General features: G+C 40.6%; 3 protein-coding genes, 1 long non-coding RNA gene, 1 other non-coding gene and 1 pseudogene across 16 annotated transcripts in view; 3 read left to right on the top strand and 3 right to left on the bottom strand.

Annotated features, from left to right (window-relative positions):
* Positions 1–728, bottom strand: part of ARNT (aryl hydrocarbon receptor nuclear translocator) — a 69,836-nt gene extending 69,108 nt beyond the window's left edge. For 6 of the 7 annotated variants that reach the window (XM_072769263.1, XM_072769265.1, XM_072769270.1 and 3 more), the window contains exon 1: positions 517–728. In XM_072769263.1, the coding sequence (XP_072625364.1) occupies positions 517–541 (25 nt within the window). In that variant the 5' untranslated portion in view covers positions 542–728. The remainder of the gene's footprint in view (positions 1–516) is intronic. The other variant, XM_072769266.1, reaches the window with a different exon arrangement.
* Positions 658–19,128, top strand: CTXND2 (cortexin domain containing 2). Of its 4 annotated transcripts, none has more exons than XM_072769288.1 (2): positions 658–910; positions 18,713–19,128. In XM_072769288.1, the coding sequence occupies exon 2, from the start codon at positions 18,786–18,788 to the stop codon at positions 18,951–18,953; it is 168 nt and encodes a 55-aa protein (XP_072625389.1). In that variant the 5' UTR covers positions 658–910; positions 18,713–18,785; the 3' UTR covers positions 18,954–19,128. The 4 variants fall into 4 exon arrangements, with proteins under 4 accessions (XP_072625389.1, XP_072625390.1, XP_072625391.1 ...); XM_072769289.1 differs by lacking the exon at positions 658–910 and adding an exon at positions 7,029–7,135; XM_072769290.1 differs by lacking the exon at positions 658–910 and adding an exon at positions 8,690–9,104.
* LOC140600945 (SKA complex subunit 2-like) lies at positions 7,191–8,358 on the top strand (annotated as a pseudogene).
* LOC140602064 (U6 spliceosomal RNA) lies at positions 15,000–15,102 on the bottom strand. The gene has a single exon (XR_012005102.1). It is a non-coding gene; the product is annotated as a U6 spliceosomal RNA (small nuclear RNA).
* On the bottom strand, positions 16,855–25,963 carry LOC140600948 (uncharacterized). Its single transcript, XR_012004043.1, has 3 exons — positions 25,736–25,963; positions 18,738–18,924; positions 16,855–17,279 (listed from the first exon to the last, which is right to left on the bottom strand). It is a non-coding gene; the product is annotated as an uncharacterized lncRNA (long non-coding RNA).
* The window catches only part of SETDB1 (SET domain bifurcated histone lysine methyltransferase 1), a 33,229-nt gene continuing 32,796 nt past the window's right edge, over positions 25,541–25,973 (top strand). For 2 of the 3 annotated variants that reach the window (XM_072769261.1, XM_072769259.1), the window contains exon 1: positions 25,631–25,850. The gene's annotated coding sequence lies outside the window, so the exon portion shown is untranslated. Of the gene's footprint in view, positions 25,851–25,973 lie in introns of all 3 variants that reach the window. The other variant, XM_072769260.1, reaches the window with a different exon arrangement.

Below are 25,973 nucleotides of genomic sequence, written 5' to 3'. Positions count from 1 at the left end.
GGGGGGGGGGGGGGGGGATGTTAAGCCTAGAGAAACTGGGTATATATCCAGACATTTTTAAATTTAAATTAAAAATGTAAACGTCTAAACGTTTGGAAGTTCAACACCTCAGCTAAACAGCAATGCGGTCCAGTGTTGATAAATCTAAATCACTTTTAAAGTAAAAGGAGACAATTTTCCCAGTTATTGTGCATCAAGCAGCTCAAGTGGGCAGAGCTCAAGGACCACATCACACAGCAGAATGCCGCCAGGACAGTGGAGGCAGGCCAAGCCCAACCAAGGGAACCGCTCCGACAGAACTCGCCCCAACGAACTCCCTCCCTCCACCTCTGGTCTCCCCCAGATCCCTAGGGCCGGCCCCTCCCCCCGCCATTCCCCTCCCCCACCCGTCGGCCACCTCCGCTAGTCTTAGCGCCCTCAGCCCCAACTACCGCCGCTCAGCCCTGGGTCTCCTCAGCAGCCAACCCCTTCAGCCCCTCCTCCTTTTAGAGGCGCCCCAGTCCTCCGTCTACTTACCGGGGTTAGCAGCAGCCGCCGCCATGGCCGTAGATGCCAATGCCGTCGCGCCACCCCCCGAGTGGGAGGAGCCGCCGCCACCGAACCGGGGGGGAGGGGGAGGGGAGAGCCACTCCCCAGACGCGGCTCCCTACAGCCGCCACCGCTACCGCGGAATCAAAGATGGCGGCTGCGGTAACACACACCCCGCCCCGACAGGCCCCAGCCTCCGGAGGACGGACCCCGCCCAAAGAGTGGATGGAGTCATTCCCTCAGAGCCCGCCTCCTCGGGGCAACTGACCAATGAGAATGCAAAAGGCAGGGCTGGCCAATGTGCCCGCCAGTCCATTGGAGGAGGGCGGGCAAAAAAGAAGTCCAGCTGTCTCTCTCTAATCCCGCCTCCTGTGCGTCAGAGGTCAGTGATCGAGTGACGTAGGCGAAAAACATTTTTACTCAAAAGCTTAGCTAGGTGGTAGATTGTTTTTTTAAGTTCTTATTTACTTATAGACACAGAGAGAGGCAGAGACTGAGGGAGAAGCAGGCTCCATGCAGGGAGCCGGACGCGGGACTCGATCCTGGGCCGCCAGGATCACACCCCAGGCTGCAGGCAGCGCCAAACCGCTGCGCCACCGGGGCTGCCCTAGGTGGTGGATTTTCCTGGCTGAAAACTGTGCAGACGATTTGTTTCGTAAACCCTCTTTAGTGGCTCTAATGCTTAAACTTTACACAGTGATTTGTAATCCTTTCTAGAATTTTTTTCCTCCATTAAGGACCTTTGTCCCTGGTGAAAAAAAAGACTCAATAATTTTTGAGTGCCTGGTATGGAACTGGTCGTGTAAAACAATCTGGGCGCTTAAGGTCTGGTGAGAGAGGTACCGACAGCCAAAACAAAAGGCGTTGTATAAAGAAGGTATTCTGATTAAGAGTGGGATGACTTCCATTGGTCAATGATAGGGACATAATGATGGGTTTTTGTAGGGAAGTAATAAGATGAGGACTGAACAGATTTTTTTAATAATAGGAAGCACTAAGCATTCGTGCCAGACACTATCCAAACTGCTCTGTGTGTTTACTCATTTAGTTCTCACAACACTGTGATGTAGATTGTATTATTAATTCCATCTTGCAGATAGGGAAAGAGAAGCAAAGAGATTAAGCAAGTGATAACCAGCTAGTAAGTAATGATGTGCAAGGCAAACTGAAGAAGTCTGACTCTAGGAACATATTTTAGCACTACAATATACTACCACCTTACTTATCTTTCACCTATTGTTTAATATCAATTTAATTCGAATTTTAACAAATTTCATTATGCTATTGAGTATATCTGCATTCTTATAGATTACATATGTAATACAAGATTACATTGATCCATTTCTCTCCTTATCAGTAGTTTATCTCCGCTGAGGTATTTTAACATAATTTGTATATTATTATTTACATTGTTAAAATTATTTTTTCTTTGTTATTTTATTGTGTTGTATTTCCAATTCATCAAAAGAGAAAAAGCATCCACTCTAAAGAAGTACATTGACACATAAGAAGTAATGATGAAAAAACTAACAAGTACAGAATTTCAATTCAAAATTATGAAAAAAAAATTATGTAGTAAAGGTAGCTATTAAACAAGACTGCAGTTTAGATATGGACTCGAGTTTTGTGCCTTTACATGTGATAAGTTCACCCAAGCAGCGATGAATAAATAAAAATGTAAATACAAAGTATAATCATGAATACCTATGGGGCTCTTGAGTAGCTCAGCCAGTTTAGCGTCTGCTTTCAACGCAGATCATGATCCTGGGAATCTTGTGATCAAGCCCTGAGTCGGCTCAGCCTGCTTCTCCTTCTCCTTCTGCCTTTCCCCCTACTCAGGCGCACTCGCTCTCTCTCTCTCTCTCTCCCTCGCTCTATCTCAAATAAATAAAATCTTTTTTTAAAAAAAACCACAACTATGATTATCTAAAAATTGGATTTTATTGGACCAACAATCCTTTTGTCCATTGCCCACTACAAGTATTGTCAAACCCTGACTCCAAAAGCCATCAAAACTTACAAGTCATTTTTGAACCAATTACAATAACCTCATTACGTTATAAAATGTATTTTTCCAGAATGAATGCAAAATAATGTTTTCCATTATGAAATGGATGAGTTTGTGGATAAAAAAGATCAAGTTACATCCCTGGTTAAAAAATGGCAAAAGTCATTTTGTTTCAGTGATACAACTAGCTACAAAGTTAACAAGTGTTTTGCTTGGAGAAAGTATAACAAGCCATTAGCAAAAATCCATGATCAAACACCACAAAGAATCCTGGGATATAACATGAAAAGGCAATATTAGCCTTGAATTTGCCGACAGTGGACACCATGATGTACATAATATGAATCACTTCACAGCATATATGTAGTACATAAGGAAAAATGCCCAGAAACTTGTTATTTGGTTTATCATTCAAAATTGAAGTTACACTAATTCTAAGACATATATGCACCTCTATGTTTACTACAGCATTATTTATAACAGCCAAGGTATGGAAGCAACTCAAGTGTCCATCAATAGATAAATAAAGATATGGTATACAATGGAATATTACAAAAAAAATTGAAATCTTGCCATTTGCAAAAACGTGAGTGGATCTAGGAGGTAAAATGCTAAATGGAATAAGTCAGTTAAAGACAAATACCATATAATTTCACTCGTATGTGGAATTTAAGAAACAAATGAGCAAAGAAAAAAAGAGACAAACAAAAACACTCTTAAAATGTACAGAACAAACTGATGGTTGCCAGAGGGGAAGGTTATTGAGAGGGTGGGGGGGAAATGAGTGAAATAGGTGAAGGGGATTAAAAGTATAACTTACTGTGATGATCACTGACTAATGTATAGAATTGTTGAATCAGGGTGCCTGGGTGGCTCAGTCAGTTGAGTATCAGCTCAGGTCATAATCCCAGGGTCCTGGGATGGAGCCCCCATTTGGGCTCCCTGATCAGCAGAGCCTCTGGTTCTCCCTCTACCCCTACTCCTGCTCTCTCTCTCTCTCTCTCTCTCTCACTCTTGCTCTCTCTCAAATAAATAAATTTTTTAAATCTTAAAAAAGAATTGTTGAATCACTATATTGTACACCTGAAATAACATTGTATGTTAATTATACTAGAATTAAAAAATAAATAAAAATTTGTTTAAAAACAAAATAAAAATCACACATATACTTTACACATTCCTATAGTTTGATATATATCATAATAAAGACAAGAAAAAAAGAACTTTTGGAAGGATACATGGAAAACCGTTACCTATACTTAGTTCTGAGGCAACAAATTGGAATCTAAATGGAAGAAACACTTACTTTCCACTAAAATTTTTTTGTAATATTTCAAAGGTAAAAAGTTTATATGTAGGTTGGGAGAACGCTAAGAGAAATAATAAAAATATTGACACAGTAAAAAAGAAAAATAATTGAAGTCACAGAAGAATATTTTCATTTAGAAAATTTTTCTTTTTCTTTATGATAGTCACGGGGAGGGGGGGCAGAGGGAGAAGCAGGCTCCACGCACCTGGAGCCCGACGCGGGACTCGATCCCAGATCTCCAGGATCGCGCCCTGGGCCAAAGGCAGGCACCAAACCGCTGCGCCACCCAGGGATCCCTAGAAAATTTTTCATTTAAAAAATAATTATTTGGGGATTCCTGGGTGGCGCAGCGATTTGGCACCTGCCTTTGGCCGAGGGTGCGATCCTGGAGTCCCGGGATCGAGTCCCGCGTCGGGCTCTCAGCATGGAGCCTGCTTCTCTCTCCTCCTGTGTCTCTGCCTCTCTCTCTCTCTGTGTGTCTATCATAAATAAATCTTTTTTTTTTTTTAAATAAATCTTAAAAAAAAAAAAAATAGGGATCCCTGGGTGGCGCAGCGGTTTGGCGCCTGCCTTTGGCCTAGGGCGCGATCCTGGAGACTCGGGATCGAATCCCACGTCGGGCTCCCGGTGCGTGGAGCCTGCTTCTCCCTCTGCCTGTGTCTCTGCCTCTCTCTCTCTCTCTCTCTCTCTCTCTGACTATCATAAATAAAATTAAAAAAAATAAAAAATAAAAAATGTTTAAAATAATAATAATAATTTGATGATGTCTGAGAAAGTGAAAAAATTATCTTGAGATCAGCACTGAAGGAGTTGTAGCTTTAGGTGTACAAAAGCCATTATTCCTACAATAAACAAAATGTAGTCCATTTTCTGATTTATTTATTTATTTATTTATTTATTTATTTATTTATTTATTTTTAAAGATCTTATTTAGTTATTCTTGAGACACAGAGAGGCAGAAACACAGGCAGAAGGAGAAGCAGGCTCCGTGCAGGGAGCCGGATGCGGGATTTGGGACCCCAGGATTACCACCCAGCCCAGCCGAAGGCAGAAGCTCAACCCCTGAACCACCCAGGCGTCCCTCTATTTTCTGTTTTATTCAGAGAACAGTTGGTAGCCAAAGAGTTTTCCTCCTGATTCTGATAAAGCATAGAACAAATTAGTACGAACTGTAAAAATAGTAAAATAGCAGCCAGTAAGCATAATCTTTGAGAAGAAATAGGTAAATTTAGAAGACTGCTTTTTCTGCAGTGAAGTAAGGAGACAAGTAATGGAGAAGATGCTCTCACAAGTTTTTTAATAAGGGCTGGAGTAAAAGATCAATTTTCTACTATATAGATAATACCAACAAAAAATATTTTTTCAAGCACTGTTTTCATTATTTTTATTAATTTGAATTGATTACTTCAAGTTCTAAATGACATGATTTTTTGGTTTCCAAATAGTTATCTAATTAGATGGTTTGAACATTTAATTTTTCTTCATTTGCAATCCAAAATAGTTACCTGAAGAAAAAAAAAAAAAGTTACAAAAAAAAAAAAAAAGTTACCTGAAGTTTGCTATCTCTATTTGTGTGCGTTTATTTTTAGTGTTTATTGATTTTCTATGCTCTTGGGCACAATTTTCTGGAAGAGTTCATACTGTCATGATACAGATCAAAAGAGAACTTCTCTTTTGTGGTGCCAATTCTGATAAATGCCATGATTTTTAATCTTGGGAACAAAGTATCAAAGTATCAGGATTTTGTAAGAAAACCAGATTGTTATGCAAATGCCTTGATTGCCAAGAGCTTATTATTTCCCAATACATGATTAATTTTATTTCTTCATCAGAGAAAAAAATGAATGACACATTATTGAATATATTTTAAACCACATCAAAGCTGAATGGGGGAAAAATGCTTTCCGAAGTGAGTGTAACCAATACAATTAAATGCAACTTTGTTCTCTCCCAACTTGAAACATTCAATTTCGAAGTCGCTGTGTGTCCTTCTGTAGGATCTAGAAAACTACTGAAAGCTGCCTTCAATTAAAAATTATCTGCTATACTAGATACACGTTAGATCCAACTATTCAGAATGATCTGGTAGCCATAACTCATTGCAGTACCCGACAAACCTGCTGTGAATTCAGATTTTCTAATTTTAGTAGAAATGAAAATTAAGAAGTTGATGAAGAAATGATTTATTGTGGGGGGCTTGGGTGGCTCAGTAGATTGAGTGTCTTCCTTTGGCTCAGGTCATGATCCCAGGGTCCTCAGATCTAGCCCGGTCTCATTGGGTTCCTTGATGAGTGGGGAGTCTGCTTCTCCTTCTCCCTTCCCCTTCCGGCTCCCCCTTGCTTCTGTTCTGTCTGTCTCAAATAAATACAATCTTTAAAAAAAACAATAAGAAATGACCTATTGTACAGTTCCAGCTTAGCAATAGTAAAGTTACTATTTTTACCATTAATTTTTAAACTATTACAAGTTGTTTCCTTACCATAATCATGATGGTAAGGCAGTTTTTTAAATTATTTAAAATGGTGGTCTGCAAATGCACCAGTTTTATTGTCTCCAGATAGAGTTGCCAGATTTAGGAAATAAAAATACAGGTTGGCCAGTGAATTTAAATTTCAGATAAAAAATAAAAAATAAAAAATAAAAATAAAAATAAATAAAATAAATTTCAGATAAACAACAAGTGATTTTGTTAGTATAAGTATGTTCGAAATATTGCATAAGAAATATTTATATTTTTTTTTAATTTTTTTTTTAATTTATTTTTATTTTATGATAGTCACAGAGAGAGAGAGAGAGGCAGAGACACAGGCAGAGGGAGAAGCAGGCTCCATGCACCGGGAGCCCGATGTGGGGATTCGATCCCGGGTCTCCAGGATCGCGCCCTGGGCCAAAGGCAGGCGCCAAACCGCTGCGCCACCCAGGGATCCCAATATTTATATTTTTAAAAATCATCTTTTCTCTGGAAGCCCTACTTCTGGATGTTAAATTTTTTTTTTTTTTTTTTTTGATGTTAAAATTTTAAGGAAGAGTGATCCAGGTTATGGGGCGAGTGGTTTACTAGAAGAGAAAATCCACTTAGGTAAATAGCTACTGCACAAATCCAGGGGAGCAATTACAAAGATCAGACATAGGTCAATGAAACCGAACAGATAATGATTGCCATAAAAATTGTTGTGACAAAATAACAAGGTTTGCAGTGAAATTGTTGGATATGGAGTGAAAAGAAGTTGGGATGTCAAAGAAGGCTTTTGGATGATATCAACAGAAACTGGTGCTAACTGGAAGTTCAGGTTTGGTTGAAATTTGTTTGTTGGATTGGTTGGTGGGACACCCAGGTAAAAATGCTTATTAAACACATGAAATCATAGGGCTACTGCCCCAAAGAGAGGTTGGGATCTAGACCTAAACTTACGCAACAACTGCAAGAGACTGTGGTTGCAGAAAATGATAGTAACATAGTTAAAAGATACAAGCAAAAGGACACAAAGAATGCTTCAGGAAATGCCTGTTTCAGGAGTCTGAGGAATGTCAACTATTCAAGATGGAGACAGAGGTCAATTAGATGAGACTGATGTTCCAGAAAGCTAACTCTGATCTGGATTACACTCAGTACAAGCTGGAATATGAAATGAAGACTAATTTTTTTTAATATGTATTAGCTCACGAAGGTTCTTTTTTTTTTTAATTTTTATTTATTTATGATAGTCACAGAGAGAGAGAAAGAGGCAGAGACACAGGCAGAGGGAGAAGCAGGCTCCATGCACCAGGAGCCGGACGTGGGATTCGATCCTGGATCTCCAGGATCGCGCCCTGGGCCAAAGGCAGGCGCTAAACCGCTGCGCCACCCAGGGATCCCGAAATGAAGACTAATTATCCTGATTTAGCAGGCAAGAAAAATCCAGTTACACTCTTAAAGGAATTGTTAGCAATAAAGTCTCAATATAAAACTTTGCATCCATGCTTTAAACCAATTACTGCTAAGCAGAAAGAGACTAAGAACTATGTTTGTGCTACTGTCCTTAAGAATATGACCATTAATACGAAAACTGCAAAAGCAAACAGACCTGGAGTTGTCACCATGGACTAAAGAAGAGAAAACTGCAGAAGAGCAATTAAAATCTCACAGGTCAGACTTATGAAGAAATGGACTTGCAAAAGATAACTCTCATGGAGATTAGATCCATTCCAGAAAAAATTAGGAAAGTGCCTTGTTAGCACTTGATGACTAAAGGTGGGAGTATGGCAAAGAAGAAGGAGATTTGGCTTTACTGACTAGATAATTGATGTCTTTCACAAGAAAAGAGAACATAAGAAGAGCAGATATTAATTAATAAAGTTCAGCCAAATGGATGTAATGGGAATAAAAGGATTTTTTTTATTTTTTATTTTTAAGATTTTATTCATCCATTCATGAGAGACACAGAGAGAGCGAGAAAGGCAGAGGCACAGGCAGAGGGAGAAGCAGGCTCCATGCAGGGAGCCCGACATGGGACTCGATCCCAGGACTCCAGGACTCCAGGACTCCAGGACCACGCCCTGGGCCAAAGGCAGGCGCCAAACCCGCTGAGCCACTCAGGGATCCCTAAAAGGATTTTAAAAATATATGCACACACACTTAGTCTTATAATTTCAGACAAGGAAGTTGGGTTGTTGGTTTGTTTGTTTTTTAAGCCTGATGTGAGACTCCATCCCAGGACTCCAGGATCATGCTCTGAGCTGAAGGCAGACTCTTAACCACTGAGCCACCCAGACATCCTGGCAAGGAAGTTTCTTTTTTTTTTTTAAGATTTTATTTATTCATTCATAGAGACACACACAGAGAGAGAGAGAGAAAAAGAGGCAGAGACACAGGCAGAGGGAGAAGCAGGCTCCACGCAGGTACCCCGACGTGGGACTCGATCCAGGGGTCTCCAGGATCACACCCCAGGCTGCAGGCGGCACTAAACTGCTGCGCCAACAGGGCTGCCCCGGCAAGGAAGTTTCTTAACACTATTTTGCATCTGTTTTTGTATAATTAGTATAATATAGATGTCATGGCCCATTGTAAAAGAATAGTTATGTACACTATCAAAGTGAATGAACATGCTTTGGAAATTAAAAGATAGAAAGAAAAAAGAAAAAGAGAGATAAATTCCAGTTTCAAATGACAGAAGGAAGAGGTAATCTGGAAAGAGCAGAGCAATGGAAGCCAAAGGAGTTTCAAGATAAAAGAGTTTGGGTAACAGCATCACATGTACAGAGATGAGGAGCAAATCTAAGGTGAGTAGATGGAGTGGAAACCATAGTAAAAGGGAGTGAGAAGTGCATAGAAAGTGAGTAAATATAGGAAGATAGCATACAACAGTTTTTCAAGAAATATGGCAGTGAAGGGAATGTAATCAAATGGTACCTGGGATGGGGGATAGGATGGGGTGGGAATAGAAAAATATGTCTACAGACTGAGCTTGTGAAAAGGGGCAAATTAAAGACAAAATATATATGCCCAAGAAAACAAGTGAGACTGGTCCTGGGGGAGACAAAGAGATAGGTTAGGGCTGCGTGTAGAAGTATTACTCTCAGAAAAACCAAGGCACCTTTCTAGAAAAAATGTGTAGACATTTTGGAGTGGAAAAAAAGAAGTTGACAACTCCTGTTCAGTGGCTTTGATTCTCAATGAATAATAAGTCAAACTCCTGCTGAGAATAAGAATAAGAGGTAAAAGTGATGTTGGTTCTAGCTATAGAGCTGTGGGTAACTTGGGGAAGTGTATAACTAAAAATGTGTAACAAATAAGATTGTCTAGGGATCTCTGGGTGGCGCAGGGGTTTAGCGCCTGCCTTTGGCCCAGGGCGTGATCCTGGAGACCCGGGATCGAATTCCACGTCGGGCTCCCGGTGCATGGAGCCTGCTTCTCCCTCTGCCTGTGTCTCTGCCTCTCTCTCTCTCTCTGTCACTGTGTGCCTATCATAAAAAAAAAATAAAAAAAATTCAAAAAGATTGTCTAATGCTCTGAGACCCCTAAGTAAGAGGGCATAAACATTCATGAAACTACAGAGCATTGTTATTTCTTTCTCTGCCAACATTCAGAAGTTAGAGGAAAGGAAATAGAGGAATTTACCCAGAATTAGATAACTGATTGACAAATTAGATCAGTATCTTGGGAATGGAAGATTCTAGAGATGCAGAAGAGAGGATGAGACTGGTTAGGAAAACAAGAGAAGCTAGAAAGTGGTTAATAGGCTGAGAAGAGAGGTTGAATTCTGGAAACTGATGTTGATAGAGAGCTATTTCAAAAGTGAGGAAGTGGGAGTGGCAAAGGATAGGAACTAAGAACGTGTATCACAAAAATTATAAGTAAAAATAAATTGTTGGGGCCCCTGGGTGGCTCAGTTGGCTGTCTGCCTTCAGCTCAGGTCATGAAACCAGGGTCCTTGGAGGGAGCCCTGCATTGGGCTCCTTGTTTGGCAGGGAACCTGCTTCTCCCTCTCCTACCCAATAGTCCTTTCTCTCACTATCTCTCTCTCTTTCAAATAAATAAATAAAATATTTTAAAATGTTTTTAAATAATAAAATTAAAATAAAAATATGTAGTTAATATATCTGTGTGTATGGGTGTATACATGTGTGTATATACATATTTATATACATAATTTCAAATCAATAATAAGAGATGAATAGCCCAATGAAAGAAGGGAAAGGAAAGGTACAATAAATCTGAAAAAGATATACGGACAGTAGAAGCTTAAATACCATAGTAGTTAGGGAAATGCAAGCTTTTAAAAACTTTTGGCTGGACAAATATTTCAAAGATTAAAAGAACCAATGTAGCATTATGAAAAAACAGGCATTTTTGTACCTATTTTGCACATTGCAATAAACTTTTTAGTGTGTAATTTGGCAATACCTACTAAAATTCTGATTATATCCTACAACCCAATGTTTATATTTTTAATATTTTGAGGAATATATTTCACAAAAACATTTCCACAGGTGCTCAGAGAAATATGTGCAAGGATATCCATTGCAATGTTGGTTCACTAATAAATGTGAAACAACACAAATGCCCTCATTTCTTCCACACAATTTGCGATTGTATGGTCAGGGGCAAGAGAAATTTAGAAACTAAAAATATTTTTAAATTGCTACATTTCATATTATTTGGGAAAATCAAAATGAGAACTGGGATCATACCATATTCTCTATTCTGTCCCCAGCATCTAGCACAGTGGTTGACACACAACAGGCATGCAGTAAAATTTATTAAATATAGAACTTTTTCAGGAGAGTTACTTTTTTAAAGTAATTTACTTTTTAAAGTAATAAAAATTTGAAAATGTAACTAGTATTCAAAAAGAATTTTCTAGTACATCGTATGTGCATGGTATAGTATGAGCCACCTAATTCCTCATCTTGGAGCCCTGGAGTATGTCCCTCCAGAAATATTCTGTAAATTTATAGAGCATATATACATACAGACAGAAAAGGGTGCACATGTGCTCGGACACACACATGTCCTATAGAAGTCTTTTTTTTAATAAACCACATGAAACCTTAGAGGAAATTGTAGTAAATTTTGCATTTAAGGCATATGTGAGTACTGATAATACCTAATACTAAGTGAAATAGTTTTGACTTCTTTTTTTAAAGATTTTATTTATCTATTTATGAGAGATACAGAGGCAGAATCATAGGCAGAGGAGAGAAGCAGGCTCCATGCAGGGAGCCCGATGTGGGACTCCAATCCTGAATCCCAGGATCACGCCATGAGCCCAAGGCAGACGCTCAACCGCTGAGCCACCCAGGCATCCCAGTTTTGACTTTTCTGATTCAAATGTTCTAAGTAAATTATTTTTGAGGAAAGGGAATTTTGAGCTTCACCGATCTTGTTGACAAATAGTTCTTAAATTTGAGCAGACATGACAGTCACCTTGAGGAGCTGGTTAAAGTGCAGATACAGATACCTCCAAAGTTTCTGATTCATTAAGGCAGGAATACAGAACCAAAAATTAGCATTTCTAACAATTTCCCAGGGGATGCCAGCAATCCAGAGAACTATCACATAGACCAAAAAGCTGGCTCCGGACTCATCTTCTACCACTCATGTGATATACTGACAAGGTATTACTTGAGCAGTTAACCTTGACCACCCCTAGCCTGGCAGAGCTGTGGAAATATTCTTCTACTGACCTGGGCTCCAATTTAATCTAGTGGGATCATTTTCTCATTCTCTATGGGAGTGTCTGAAATGTGATCCTGTTTTAGTTGAACTATTCATGAAGCTTCTGAGTGCAGCGTGGGAGTAGGGAAGGGAAAGAGTGACCAACCACTTGCCTTTTTGTAAGAGGGGGTTGATAAAAATGGGGGAGGCTGTCAAGAGATGTGCTAGAGGAGGAGAAGACTGCCCCACCAACAGCCAGTCTCGGATATCTCTCTCTTAAAAGGTAAATAACTGTCCGTGGTGTTTGTTGTTCTGGTGAAGTTTTTATGGGAATAATTCCAGCAATCCTTCTGAGTTTCATAGCACTTCTCTACAAAGTTGGGAAATACTTAGGGAAATGACTGAAGGGAAATAAAGAACTTTTGTTTTCCTTAGAGCTTTTCTGGAAAAGTGAAACTTTAAGGAAGAGGCACAGTGTTGTTTTGAGGCAAACTTGGGGGAGCCTCTGTCGATCCTATTGCCTAGAGGATGTCTTTGATTTCAGGAATTAGAGGAAGAGAGCTTCCTTTTTCTATTTCCTCACCATCACCTCTCCTGTTAGAGTGAACTTCTGGCTGGGAGAGAAAAACAGGATCTTTTTTAGGTGTTTTTTTATTTATCTTTAAGAAGCTTGGGCAACAAATGGGGGAAATGAAGTGATCTGGGAAGGCAACACGGGAAAGGAAGAGGGGATTGATCTTTCTGGGAAGTGTCTAGTGAAAGGAAACTCCCACTGTCGATTTACAATTGCAGGAGCTTGGCGCAGTGGTAGTATCATAGCCAATGAGGTTTATCTGAGGCGCAATTATTGATGATTTATAATTGCTGTTAGTCTGTTACCCTATTTTAGCAGTACAAGATTTTACACAAGCCACTCGATTCATGCCCCACTTCCCTTTCCCGACTTTAGTCCGGAGCAGACCTGCTGTTTATTTCAAACAAAACAGAAACCTGAAGAACCACTAAAAAAAAATTCTAGAATGGATCTTCACTTTGGAAAACAGATTTCGGATTTACCATGGTATCTGTCACTTGACTGTCAGAAAAGTGATTTTGCCGAAGGGGTCTGAGAAGAAAGAAAACTGAATATACAAGGCTCCAATAATTTGTTTTTTTTTCCATTCTCAAAAACTTCTTACTGAATTTTGTATTCAAAATCTTGCATTCTTTTTCTTAAAGAGAGACCTCCAACTTATATGAACTTCAGGATGTATAAAACCTAGAATGTGGGACGCTTGGGTGGCTCAGCGGTTGAGCATCTGCCTTTGGCCCAGGGCATGATCCTAGAGTCAAGTCCCACATCCGGCTCCCTGCATGGAGCCTGCTTCTCCCTCTGCCTGTGTCTCTGCCTCTCTCTCTCTCTCTCATGAATAAATAAAATCTTAAAAAAAAAAAAAAAAAGACCTAGAATGTGACCCCTGCCTATGAAAATAAGAGCCAAGAACATGCATGACCTATTTGGAACCAAAATAACATCAACTTTTTTTTCTCTTTTTTAACTTTTCCAATAGGAATTCAATTTACTTTCTGAGATGGAGAGAGGAAAGATATCAGCCTAACAGTAGAAAAATTAGCTTGGTAGAATTTGGCAGCCATGAGTGAGAAGTTTGAATAAGTAAACTAGAGACCTTAGATTCAAAGTTCAGAAATTCAGTTTGGTTTTTTTTTTCAAAGATTTTATTTATCCATTTGACAGAGAGAGAGAGAGAGAGCGCGAGAGCGAGCATGCGTGAGCACAAGCAGAGTGGGCAGCAGAGGCAGAGGGAGAAGCAGGCTCTCTGATGAGCAGGGAGCCAAACATGGGGCTCAATCCCAGGACCCTGGGATTATGACCTGAGCCCAAGGCAAATGCTTAACTGACTGAGCCACCCAGGTGCCCCCAGAAATTCAGATTTAATTAAATAGGGAGAAGAATCATATATGACTTGATGTTTTCCAATTTCCAGATACTGAAGGCTTTCCGTCTCTCTGCAGCATTTGAGGCTGTTGGCCACCCTTCTTCCTTGAAATTCTCTCATCTGTTCAATTTCGTGACTCCACACTCTTCAGATTTTCCTACTTATAACTATTCCAACTGTGGTTTCTTGATCTCTTTCCTTTGACATAAAAGCGAGCATTCCATTGTTTCAAATTCGCCTTTGGTCATCTCATCCACTTCTATGATTTCAACTTCCCGGCACTTGGGTGACTCAACTCTAAAGATCTTGCTTTTCTTTACTCAGTCCCACATTTCTGCTTCCTGAACATATCACACTAGTACCTTTAAATTCAACCTACTCCAAACTGAATTCATCATAGTCCCTTAAAATAGCTGCTAATTCCTAAAATAAATAATTCTATGAATGGTAACATTTTTCTTTTATCCATCCAAAGTCAAACCCCAGAGTTTATCACTTCCTTTTAATGAGTCCATTATATGTCCATTTAATTTATAAATCATGTCAAATCCTCTTTCATATCCATTCCTTCCTTTTTGTTACTATATCATCACAGTTTACACTTCTGTTGCCTCTCATTGAGACTGCTACAACGCCTTCTAATTGTTTTCCACCCTATGGTATCTATTTCCTGTCTCCAATATCTTTTACACACTGTTGCCAGTTATCTTCCTAAAATATGGCTTTGATGATTTACCTTCCCTCATCAAACATGATTTGAGTATGCTTAACATGCCAGGCACTGACATAGATATTAATTCATTTATGTAGGTATACTAAACACGTACAATGTGCCAGCCCTGTCCTAGACACTGAAGCTATGCCACTAATGGGACACAGACCTAATGCTTACAGCTTACATTTCAGTTAGAGTCAGCAGTATGCACAGTAAGATATAGCTGCTGCTCTCATTTATCTGTTCAAAATCCTTCAGTGGTTCCCCAAGTCTGGAAGAATTAAATTCAAATTCTTTATGCAGATTTTCAAGGCTCATTATGATTTTTTTTTCTTCCAAGTTTTTATTTTAAATTACAGTTAGTTAAACCAATGGAACGATTTATGAATTTGTGTGTTATCTTTGTGCTGGAGCCATACTAATCTTCTCTATATCATTCCAATTTTAGCACAAGGTTCATCATGATCTTATCTCAAGCAATAGAAGGTACCTAGATGAATAATCTTGAGTTTGTGTGGGTTTTCTATTCTGTATTGGGCACTGTGATTTTTTTATTTTATTTTATTTATTCATGAGAGACAGAGAGAGGCAGGGACATAGGCAGAGGGAGAAGCAGGGTCCCTGTAGGGAGCCTAATGGTGGGACACGATCCCAGGATCCCAGGATCATGACCTAATCCAAAGGCAGATGCTTAATCACTGAGCCATCCAGGTCCTCCTGGGCACCATGTTTTAAAGGGGATATAGACACACTGGATCTTTTCAGTGGAAAAAGACTAGAGTGATAGACTATATCCTCTGAGAAATTATTAAATTATAAAATGATTAAGGAAATCAGTCAACAAGTACTTGATAGCTATCTTCAAAACCTGAAAATCTTGTGTATGCAAAAGATATGTGCTACTCTATATGGTTCTAAGTTAAAAGTAGAGCAGTGCTAAAGAAATGGATTAGCCCCAATGTGAAGAACTACTTTTATTATTGCGACATTATTTACAATAGCCAAGATATGGAAGCAATCCAAGTGTTGCATGGATAAAAAGGAGGTTGTGTATACAACATATGGTTAAATATTACTCAGGCAGAAAAAATAATGAGAGCTTGCCATTTGTGACAACATGGATAAAAGTAGAGGATATTATGCTGAGGGAAATAAGTCAGAGAAAGACAAATACCATATGATTTCACTTATATTTGGGATCTAAAAAATGAAACAAACAAAAAGCAGAAACAGATCCATAAATACAAAGATTAAAAAGGTGGTTGCCAGAGGGGAGGGTGGAGAGGGGATGGGCAAAATGAGTGAAGGGGAGTGGGAGGTCCAGGCTTCCAGTTATGGAATGAATAAGTCATGGGGATGAAGGGCACAGCACGGGGAATATAGTCAATGGTATTATAATAATGTATGGTGACAGATGGCAGCTGCACTTGTAGTGAACATAGCATACATACAGAATTGTTGAATAACTACACTGTATACCTGAAACTAATATAACATTGTGTGTCAGCTATATTTCAATTAAAAAAAGAAAGAAAAAATAAGTACTTTTAGAAAATGGGCCACCTTGGAAGATAGTCATTTCTGGCCCCTGAAGGCCCCCAATGAACTCACTCAAGTAGTTAAAGCAGGGACTTCCCAGGAATGATTAGAAGGTTGGTGCCATAAGATGACTACAAGTCATCCAACTATGAAATTCTATGATTTTATAACTTTCACTTTTATGCAATGTGAGCTCTACCATAAGGAATTAAGCAGAGAGACACAGAGGGAGAGAGAGAGAGAGAGAGAGAGAGAGAGGCAGAGACACAGGCAGAGGGAAAAGCAGGCTCCATGCAGGGAGCCTGATGTGGGACTCAATCCTGGGTCCCCAGGATCACGCCCTGGGCTGAAGGCAGGCACTAAACCGCTGAGCCACCCAGGCTGCCCCCAGCCACCACTTTTAGAAAAATTTCTATGACTAATATACCCCACCTGAGTTTGTTCATCAGATGAGGGTCATACTCTACACCCATGAGAAGCAGAGTGTTCCTTCTGACATTGGTTTCCACATTAACAAACATTTCTTACTGAGTGCAAGCACTAAAGTAATCTATGCTGTGAGAAGTTTAAAATATCAAAACATTTAGATTTTTGACCTCTAGAAGCTATTGGGAAGCAAGAATTCTTGTCCCCTTCAAGGTCCTTCTAGCTGGACTAAGAATCAAATTGACACGAGACTGATTAACAGGAGAAAAATCAAATTTAATAGGTGTACATACAGGGACTCCCTATAGACATGGAAATTCCAAAGACAGGCAAGATGAGATATATATGTCATTCTGAACTACAGAGAAGGGAGTAGGGGGCTGGGATTTCAGAGGAAAGGAATGCACTTCAGAGGGTGATAAAAAAGAGCGGATGTTTGGCAATTAGATGATTGCCATACCATACAGATGGGTCACTCAGACAAAATTTATCTCCCTTAATAACCCTTATTTTGGGAAACACCCCCAGATTTAGAATTTTTTGTGTGGTTAAGAGAGAGACAAAAGCTGTTCTTGAGGCTTCAGGGTCTCAAATGCCTTCAGTTCTGAATGATGCATATGCCAAAGTGACACATGGGTGCTGGGGGGAGAGGATTGCTGTCCTGAATCCCTTCGAAGCTCCTATGAATGAGAGAATATTGGGTTAGTTGTTGCCTCATGCGTCCTCCACATTCCTGCCAGTCTGGTATTTCTAACACAAATATCTAACAGTATAATTTCCATGTTTAAAAGCTTTCCAGGGATCCCTGGGTGGCGCAGCGGTTTGGCGCCTGCCTTTGGCCCAGGGCGCGATCCTGGAGACCCAGGATCGAATCCCACATCGGGCTTCTGGTGCATGGAGCCTGCTTCTCCCTCTGCCTATGTCTCTGCCTCTCTCTCTTTCTCTCTCTGTGACTATCATAAGTAAATAAAAATTAAAAAAAAAATTTAAAAAAATAAAAAAATAAAAGCTTTCCAAGGGCAGCCCCGGTGGCGGAGCGGTTTAGCGCCCCCTGCAGCCCGGGGTGTGATCCTGGAGACCAGGGATCAAGTCCCACGTCAGGCTCCCTGAATGGAACCTGCTTCTCCCTCTGCCTGTGACTCTGTCTCTGTCTCTCTGTCTCTCTCTCTGAATAAATAAAAAAGTAAACTTAAAAAAAATAAATAAATAAATAAAACTTTCCACAAAAATAAAAATAAAAGCTTTGCGGGTGGCTCAGTGGTTTAGCGCTGCCTTCGACCCAGGGTGTGATCCTGGAGACCTGGGATCAAGTCCCGCGTCGGGATCCCTGCATGGAGCCTGCTTCTTGTTCTGCCTGTGTCTCTGCCTCTCTCTCTCTCTGTGTCTCTCATGAATAAATAAATAAAATCTTTAAAAATAAATAAATAAAATAAAAATAAAAATAAAAGCTTTCCAATGGCTCCCCATTGATTGCAAAGTTGAGTCCAGAGTCTTTAATGTGCCATAGAATGCCCCTAATGAACTGGCCTAGGCTATGGCTCCTGCCTATTCTTCAATAGGAGAATGCATCCCAAATACTTAAATGAGCACTTACTGTTTCTCAAACATACTCTACTGTCCTCCCTGAAGCGTTCATGTTTGTACTTGTGATATCTTCTCTTGTCCAGCTTCTCCTCTTTCCCACCTTGATCTGTCTGGTAAACACTCATTCTCAGGCCTCAGTTCAGTTCATGTATTTGCCTTTTCAGTAAAACCTGCCTTGAGTCTTCCCTGTGGGTCCCTTTCCACTTTTATCAGCAGATTGCTATGGGATTATTTGTTTTCATTCAGGAAGTATATTTTTTATTTTTCTCTGCAACTTTTTTTTTAAAGATTTTATTTATTTATTCACAAGAGACACACAGAGAGAGGCAGAGACACAGGCAAAGGGAGAAGCAGGCTCCATGCAGGGATCCCAATGTGGGACTCGATCTCAGAACTCTGGGATCAGACCCTGAGCCAAAGGCAGATGCTCAACCACTGAGTCACCCAGGTGTCCCTAACATAATGTTATTAAGAAAACACATGCATACATATATGAACCAATAAGCTTGTTTTATCCTCTTTTGTCTAGGAATATGACAAACCTGAAGATATACCTGAAGAGGTAGCTACAGCTAAACAAGGGTAAAGAGCTGTGTGTTCCCATGGATGATTCAAGCCTGTCAAGCAGTGTTGACGTAGACAAAGCCTTCGCCATTGCCTTTGTTGTTCTTCTGTTTCTCTTCCTAATTGTGATGATTTTTCGGTGTGCCAAGTTGGTGAAGAATCCTTACAAGGCCAGCTCTGCAACCACAGAACCATCTCTGAGCTGAACTATGAAAAAGCCTGATACACTCCCCCTCACAGGAGGCTTGAAATCTTCTATACAGATATTTATGACCCAGACTTTATATTATTTCATCATTCTTTGTGTTAGCTTTCTCACTCTTGCATTCCACAATAGGCACATAAGGGTGGGTTGAAAATAATTAAAAGGATGAAACACAAGCCAGTTTACATTGTTCCTATTCAGGGAAATGGTTTCAAAATGGGACTGAGACAGGTTGAACTCATTGATTAAAATAAGGCCATGGGTTTCAATTCTTCAGTATCAAATATCCTTAAGATAGTTGGATATAACTGTATGATATAATTTAATATAATGAAGCTTGGTAAGGACCATTTAAAACTAGTACTCCTAGAGGCAGTCTTAGCAGATTCCTTTAGTTGTGCAAATACAAGGCCAGCAGGAACCAACTGTCCTATGATAAGAGTCTAACAGGACTTTAAAAAATAATAATATATATTTTTAAATTTATTCATTTATTTGAGACAAAGAGAGAGAGAGCAGGGTGGGAGGGAGCAGAGGGGGAGGGAGAAAGAATCTCAAGCAGACTCAATGCTGAGCACAGAGCCCTACTCTGGGTTTGGGGCCCACAAGGGACTCAATCCAAAAACCCTGAGATCATGATCACAGCCAAAACCAAGAGTCAGAGGCCCAACCAACTGAGCCACCCAGGCTCCCCTAACAGGACCTTTGTAGTGTATGGGTTTTGTAAAATCTGCTACTCTTCTCAAGTAGGCCAAGATCTGCGGTAGAGGAGGAGTAATTTGCCTTTAATGAATACCTTAATCTTTCTTACCCCACATTTCCTAATCTATAAAATAACATCTAGTAGATTGAAAAGGGGCCCTCCAGGGGATCCCTGGGTGGTTCAGCGGTTTAGTGTCTGCCTTTGGTCCAGGGTGCGATCCTGGAGTCCCACGTCAGGCTCCCGGCATTGGCCTGCTTCTCCCTCCTCCTGTGTCTCTGCCTCTCTCTCTCTCTCTCTCTATGTCTATCATAAATAAATAAATCTTAAAAAAGAAAAGAAAAGAAAAGAAAAGAAAAGAAAAGAAAGGGGCCCTCCAAAAGATATGTCCATGTCCTCACCCTTGAAACCTAAGAACATGACCTTATTTGGTAAAAGGATCTTTGCAGATATAATTAAGGATCTCAAGATAAACTCATCTGGGATTATCTGGGTGAGCCCTAAGTCCAATGACAAATGTCTTTTATTAAAGACAGTAGAGAAGGGACGCCCGGGTGGCTCAGTGGTTGAGCATCTACCTTTGGCTCAGGGCGTGATCCCTGAGTCCTGGGATGGGGTCCCATATCGGGCTTCCTGCATGGAACCTGTTTCTCCCTCTGCATGTGTCTCTGCCTCTCTCTCTGTGTCTCTCATAAATAAATAAATACAATCTTAAAAAAAAAAAGACAGTAGAGAAGATACAGAGAGACAGAGGCAAAGGCCATGTGAGGACAGAGGAAGAGATTGGAGTCATGCAACCACAAACTAAAGGACCTTTGACTAGAACCACCAGAAGCTGGAAGAGGCAAGGAAAGATTCTCCTCAAAGCTGTTGGGAATACAGCTCTGCCAATACCTTGACTTTAGATTGGTAGCCTCTAGAAGTGTGAGAAAATAATTTCTGTTGTTTTCAGCTAACGAGTCTGTGGTAATTCATTACGGTAATCACGGGAAACTCATGTATTCACACACAGTGATGATGGTGGTGGTTGTCATCATCATCCCAGGGATCTTTTAAAAGGAAAGAGAAGGAAATAATAATCTGTACTCTCCAAAACCTGAAGTTAGGGGAATTTGGTAGAGTAGACTATGGCCAACCAGCAGGAAAGCCTATGAGAGAATTCACTAGAAGGAAAGAGGGCATCTTGGCCACTGACCAAGGCCCACCACTGAAGAGGATGGAGTCTAGCACAGTAAGTGATAAAGACAGTGATTGTAAAAGCTCTCAGGCTCAGCCATGCTGGCCAAATATCCTGGGCAACAGTATGAGGATGTGAATCAAGAGAACCATAACCTTGGAATCTAAATATGGGGCATCACGTGTGCTTGTGCAGGAACTTGGACCAGTGTGCAGCCATTACATAAGACACATATTCATGGACCAGGCTGAATGAGGTTTTTGGGTTTTTTTTTTTTTTTTAAGATTTTATTTATTTATTCATGAGAGACACAAAGGAGAGGCAGACACATAGGCAGAGGGAGAAGCAGGCTCCCTGTGGGGAGCCCGATGTGGAACTTGATCCAGGATCCTGGGATCTCGACCTGAGCCAAAGGCAGACACTCAATCACTGAGCCACCCAGGCATCCCTGAACCAGGCTTTAACAGCAGTATGGAAACATAATGGTATGGAGACATAAACCTATCCATGCACTGTTAGCAGAGACTTGATAATTATTTCTGTTTCTGACTCCTGCAAACAGGACTGCCTTGGCTGGAGTAAGTCCCCAGGGTTATTTGAAAACAGAGGCAGGGGAACCAAAGCTTTGCAATGGGGTACTAGACCTTACCTTCACTAGAACAGAGGGTGCTATATTGGTTAAAGTAAGGCAAGAAAGAGAGAAAGAAAGTTTATTTGTACTGTTTTGATAAAAAAAAAAAAATTCAGGACAAGGGGAAGGTCAAGGTAAAATGAAAGCAGATGAAGATTGATGTAAGTACTGGAAAGCTACCATGTATTCCCTCCAGGAACTGAGATAGTCACCTTTCCCTCACCCCTTAAAATAAAATGCAAGTATACATATGATTAATGAGAATATCAATAGGCAGCCACTAGAGAGTCACAGGTTTGACTGTTAACCTGAGTTTCTACAGTAACTTAAGAAAAAAAATGCATTAGTCAGAAGAAGTGGATTATCTGTGGAAGACCAAAAAATGGAGGACCTACCCAAGGCAAACCCACAGGGCCAATGTGAAATGCTGTTCAGGGGGGAAGGCAGTTTAGCCATGGGTCAGTAGAATATTTCCAGTCCCAATAGCTAGATGATCCCTGGTGTGTAGATTCAGGGAGTTGCAACCCACATACCTTGGGTTTCTCTGTTTTGATTTGGTTTGATTTTTTGGGAGGGAGAGGTCTGTCCGGTTTTATTGCTCATATTATCTCTGTTAATCTGATGCCCTTAAACATTCCTTTCACTCACCTTAAACTGGCAGCTTACAAATCCAATTGGTTTGGGAAATCTTATTGGCCAGATGCTTTCCAGTGTTTAAAATCTACAAAGTGGGATGCCTGAGTAGCTCAGCGGTTGAGCGTCTGCCTTTGGCTCAGGTCCTGATCCCAGAATCCGGGATGGAGTCCCACATCGGGCTCCTTGTGGGGAGCCTGCTTCTCCCTCTGCCTCTCTCTGTGTCTCTTATGGATAAATAAAATATTTTTTTAAAAAATAAAAAAAAATAAAATCTACAAAGTGTGTGTGTGTGTTGGGATCTATATGTGGTTTTTTGAGTCAACATTTAAAATTATTATTACAAAAGGAGTAAATGTACACAGTAAAAAAATTTTCAAACATTACTGAGGGTAAAAATGCAGAAAATTCCTAGATACTGTCATGTTTCCCAATCCTTCTATCTGGAGGTAACTGCTGTTAAGGTAGTTTGTTTTTATATTGTAGAAGTGTGTATTTTTCCAAGCATGTTCCTTTTCATTTAATTTTTAATGTAATAATTTTGAATAAACTATTCACTTTCATGTTTCAAAATTCAAAAGCTATAAAATAGTGTACCATGAAAACCCTTACTCCCATTCACATCTGCTACCTTCCAATTGCCCTCTTCTCAATCAATATTAATCTGTGTTCTTCCAGTGATCTTTTATGTATATGAAATTAAAAAATGTTTAAAAATGTATTATTTATACAAATAAAAGTGTGCTATATATACTGTGTTCTATACCTGTTCTTCTCATTTAATAACATTTTTTAAAAGATTTTATTTATTTATTGACACACAGAGAGAGAGGCAGAGACACAGGCAGAGGGAGAGGGAGAAGCAGGCTTCACGCAGGGAGCCAGATGTGGGACTCGATCCGATGTGGGACTGCAGCCTGGGGTGTGATCCCGGGTCTCCAAGATCACACCCCAATCTGCAGGCGGCGCCAAACCGCTGCGCCACCGGGGCTGCCCTTAATAACATTACTTAAAGATTACTCTCTACCAATGTTTTTTTTCAAAAACATAGTTGAAGAGTATTCTGTTTGGGTGTGCCATAATTTGTTTAACCAACACCTGCTGATGGAAATTTGTATTGTTTCTAAATATTTTGCTATTTCATGCAATGTTGCAGAAGACAATTTAGCTCTTACCTCATATCAAAGGTATGCATATTGAAATACATGCATTTCAAAGATAGGGAGTTTAATTCCTAGAAGTTGAATTGCTCATTTAAAAAGTATTACAGGGATCCCTGGGTGGCGCAGCAGTTTGGCGCCTGCCTTTAGCCCAGGGAGACCCAGGATCGAGTCCCATGTTGGGCTCCCGGTGCATGGAGCCTGCTTAAAAATAAAAAGTATTACAGAGGATTCCTGGGTGGCTCAGCGGTTTAGATCCTGCCTTAGGCCCAGGGCATGATCCTGGAGCCTCGGATTTGAGTCCTGCATCAGACTCCCTTATGGAGCCTGCTTCTCCCTCTGCCTGTGTCTCTGCCTCTCTCTCTGTAATAAAAAGATTTTATTTATTCATCAGAGACAGAGAGAGAGAGAGACAGAGATACAGGCAGAGGGAGAAGCAGGCTCCATGGAGAGAGCCCGACGTGGGACCAGATCCCAGGTCTCCAAGATCACACTCCGGGCCAAAGGTGGTGCTAAACTGGGGAGCCACCCAGGCTGCCCTGGTTTATACCTTTTAAATGAATTTAGGTGCGGTTAGTATAAAGACAGCTGAACAAATTAAAGTAATGATGAAATAACGTGGTAGTCAATTCTGCTGGTTCATCAAATACACACAGTTCTTTCTCTTTCCAGATATGAGACATGACTGTTCTTCCTGGCCCCCTTGTGATTGGGTAGGGCCTTATGACTCAGTCAGACCAATGAATTGTAAATGCAATAGTCCTGAATCACTGTAACTGCCAATGTGAGGCCCACTAGAGATCTCTCTTCCTCTGGTCTGACTTACTCATCAGCCTGGGCTCCTGAGCAGTTATCCTAGCAGAGCTCCAAAGTCAACTTACTAGATATGATTATGTAGCATTAAGCAAGAAATACATGGTTTTTGTTTTAAGCTTTTGAAATTGTTTGTTTCTACAACACAGCTTAGTCTATCCTGATGCAGATACTATTTTAAGACCTATAGAATTCTTTTTTTTTTTAAGATTTTATTTATTTATCCATGAGAGACACAGAGAGAGAGAGAGGCAGAGTCACAGGCAGAGTCACAGGCAGAGGGAGAAGCAGGCTCCATGCAGGGAGCCTGATGCAGGACTTGATCCCGGGACTCCAGGATCATGCCCTGGGCTGAAGGCAGGTGCTAAACCACGGAGTCACCCAGGGATCCCCTAAGACCTATAAAATTCTTAAAAATTAAATAGTCAACATCCAATCTTAATGAGGGTGTGGGGAAACATATGTTCAAAGATTTGCTAGTGGGAATAAGAATGGTTTCAACATTTTTGAATAGTAATTTGAGAGTAGATTCTATTAAAATGAAAAAAAAGTGTATATCTATTTTTATACTCAGATTCCATTTTGGGGAATCTCTGCTATAGAAATGAAAGTACTACTTCAAAATGTACTGTAATCTACTGTAATGTAAATGGAATATCTAGATGTAGTAAGAAGAAGGTGGGGCCACTGTAATGTAACGTAAATGATGTTAATGTTTATCATTTTATTATTTGTAGTAGCTAAAAACTGAGAACATCTTTCTAAAAATTATTTTGCCACACTATGAAGTATTGTGCAATTGTCAAAAAGATGAATGGTATAGTTTTTACTGACTTCAAGGGATGTCCGTATGTGAAACCAAAACAAAACAAAATCCATATTCAGGGTTGCCTGGCTGGCTCAGCTGGCAGAGGGTTGTGAGTTCAAGCCCCACCCTGGGTGTAAAGATTACTTAAAAATAAAATCTTAAAAAAAAAAAAAAATCCACATTCACGACTGTATACATACAAGCCTAGAAAACTAATTTATTTGACCTCAAAGCAGCAGGAACAATAAGTAATGGAAGGAGGAGAGGATATTGTCACATTTTTCTTTTCAGATTTTGAGACAGAGAGGAACAGAGGGAGAGAGACAAGCCAACTCTGTGAACACAAAGCCCTACTCGGTGCTCCAGCCCAGGACCCTAGATCACAACGTGAGCTGAAATCAACAGTTAACCCACTGAGCCACCACGTACCCCGCCTTCTTCTTACTACATCTAGATATTCCTCCATTTTTTACAATTTGTACCACTTGTGTAATAACCGGGTGAAAAAAAAATCTAAATGTAAGTGTTCGCCAACTGAGTCTTTACAAAATAAACTTAATACTACTGCCATTAGCTGGGGTTGGGGGAAGAGACACAAGACACAATATTCTCCAGGCCGGCGCCTACTTCACCCGGCCAGTTGCCTCCCACGTGTGCCGGGAAGGCTCTGCTTTGACGCATGCGTGCTTGCGGGAGTTTGCCGGGCCTTGGAGGGGCGCTCGGAGGCTTTGGGTTTGACCCCGTCAGGCCACCGTCGCGGCCACCGGAACGGCACCTGAGGTTTGCTTCCGGGCGTCTCTTTTGCTTCCCTTTCCCTCCCTTCCTCACGCTTATTCCCCTCCCCCTGCTCCCCTTCCTTACGGTTTGGTTCTCCCCCTTCGAGGCCGACCCCTGTGTCTCCAGTCTGGGGTCCGCTTGGTGAAAAAGAACCGTTGTAGCTGGAAGCAGGGAGGTGTGGGAAATACTGTTAACTGAGGTATTTGGAGGCTAGGGGCCTGTCTGGAACGTTTTGTTTGTGGGAGGAGGTTGGGCGTGGGTGGGAAGGAAGTCTTCCCCGAGAGGCGAGCGGGGGCGGGGTTGAGCTGGGTTTGCGGGTGGG

Source organism: Canis lupus, chromosome 12 (genome assembly GCF_048164855.1).
Source record: "Canis lupus baileyi chromosome 12, mCanLup2.hap1, whole genome shotgun sequence".
Taxonomy (NCBI): domain Eukaryota; kingdom Metazoa; phylum Chordata; class Mammalia; order Carnivora; family Canidae; genus Canis; species Canis lupus.
The sequence above is the reverse complement of the archived record's forward strand: the minus strand, read 5'-3'. Positions and strand labels throughout refer to the sequence as shown.

Bases quoted from the DNA above. Each gene is read 5' to 3' on its own strand.
- CTXND2 (XM_072769288.1), top strand. From the start codon at position 18,786: ATGGATGATTCAAGCCTGTCAAGCAGTGTTGACGTAGACAAAGCCTTC.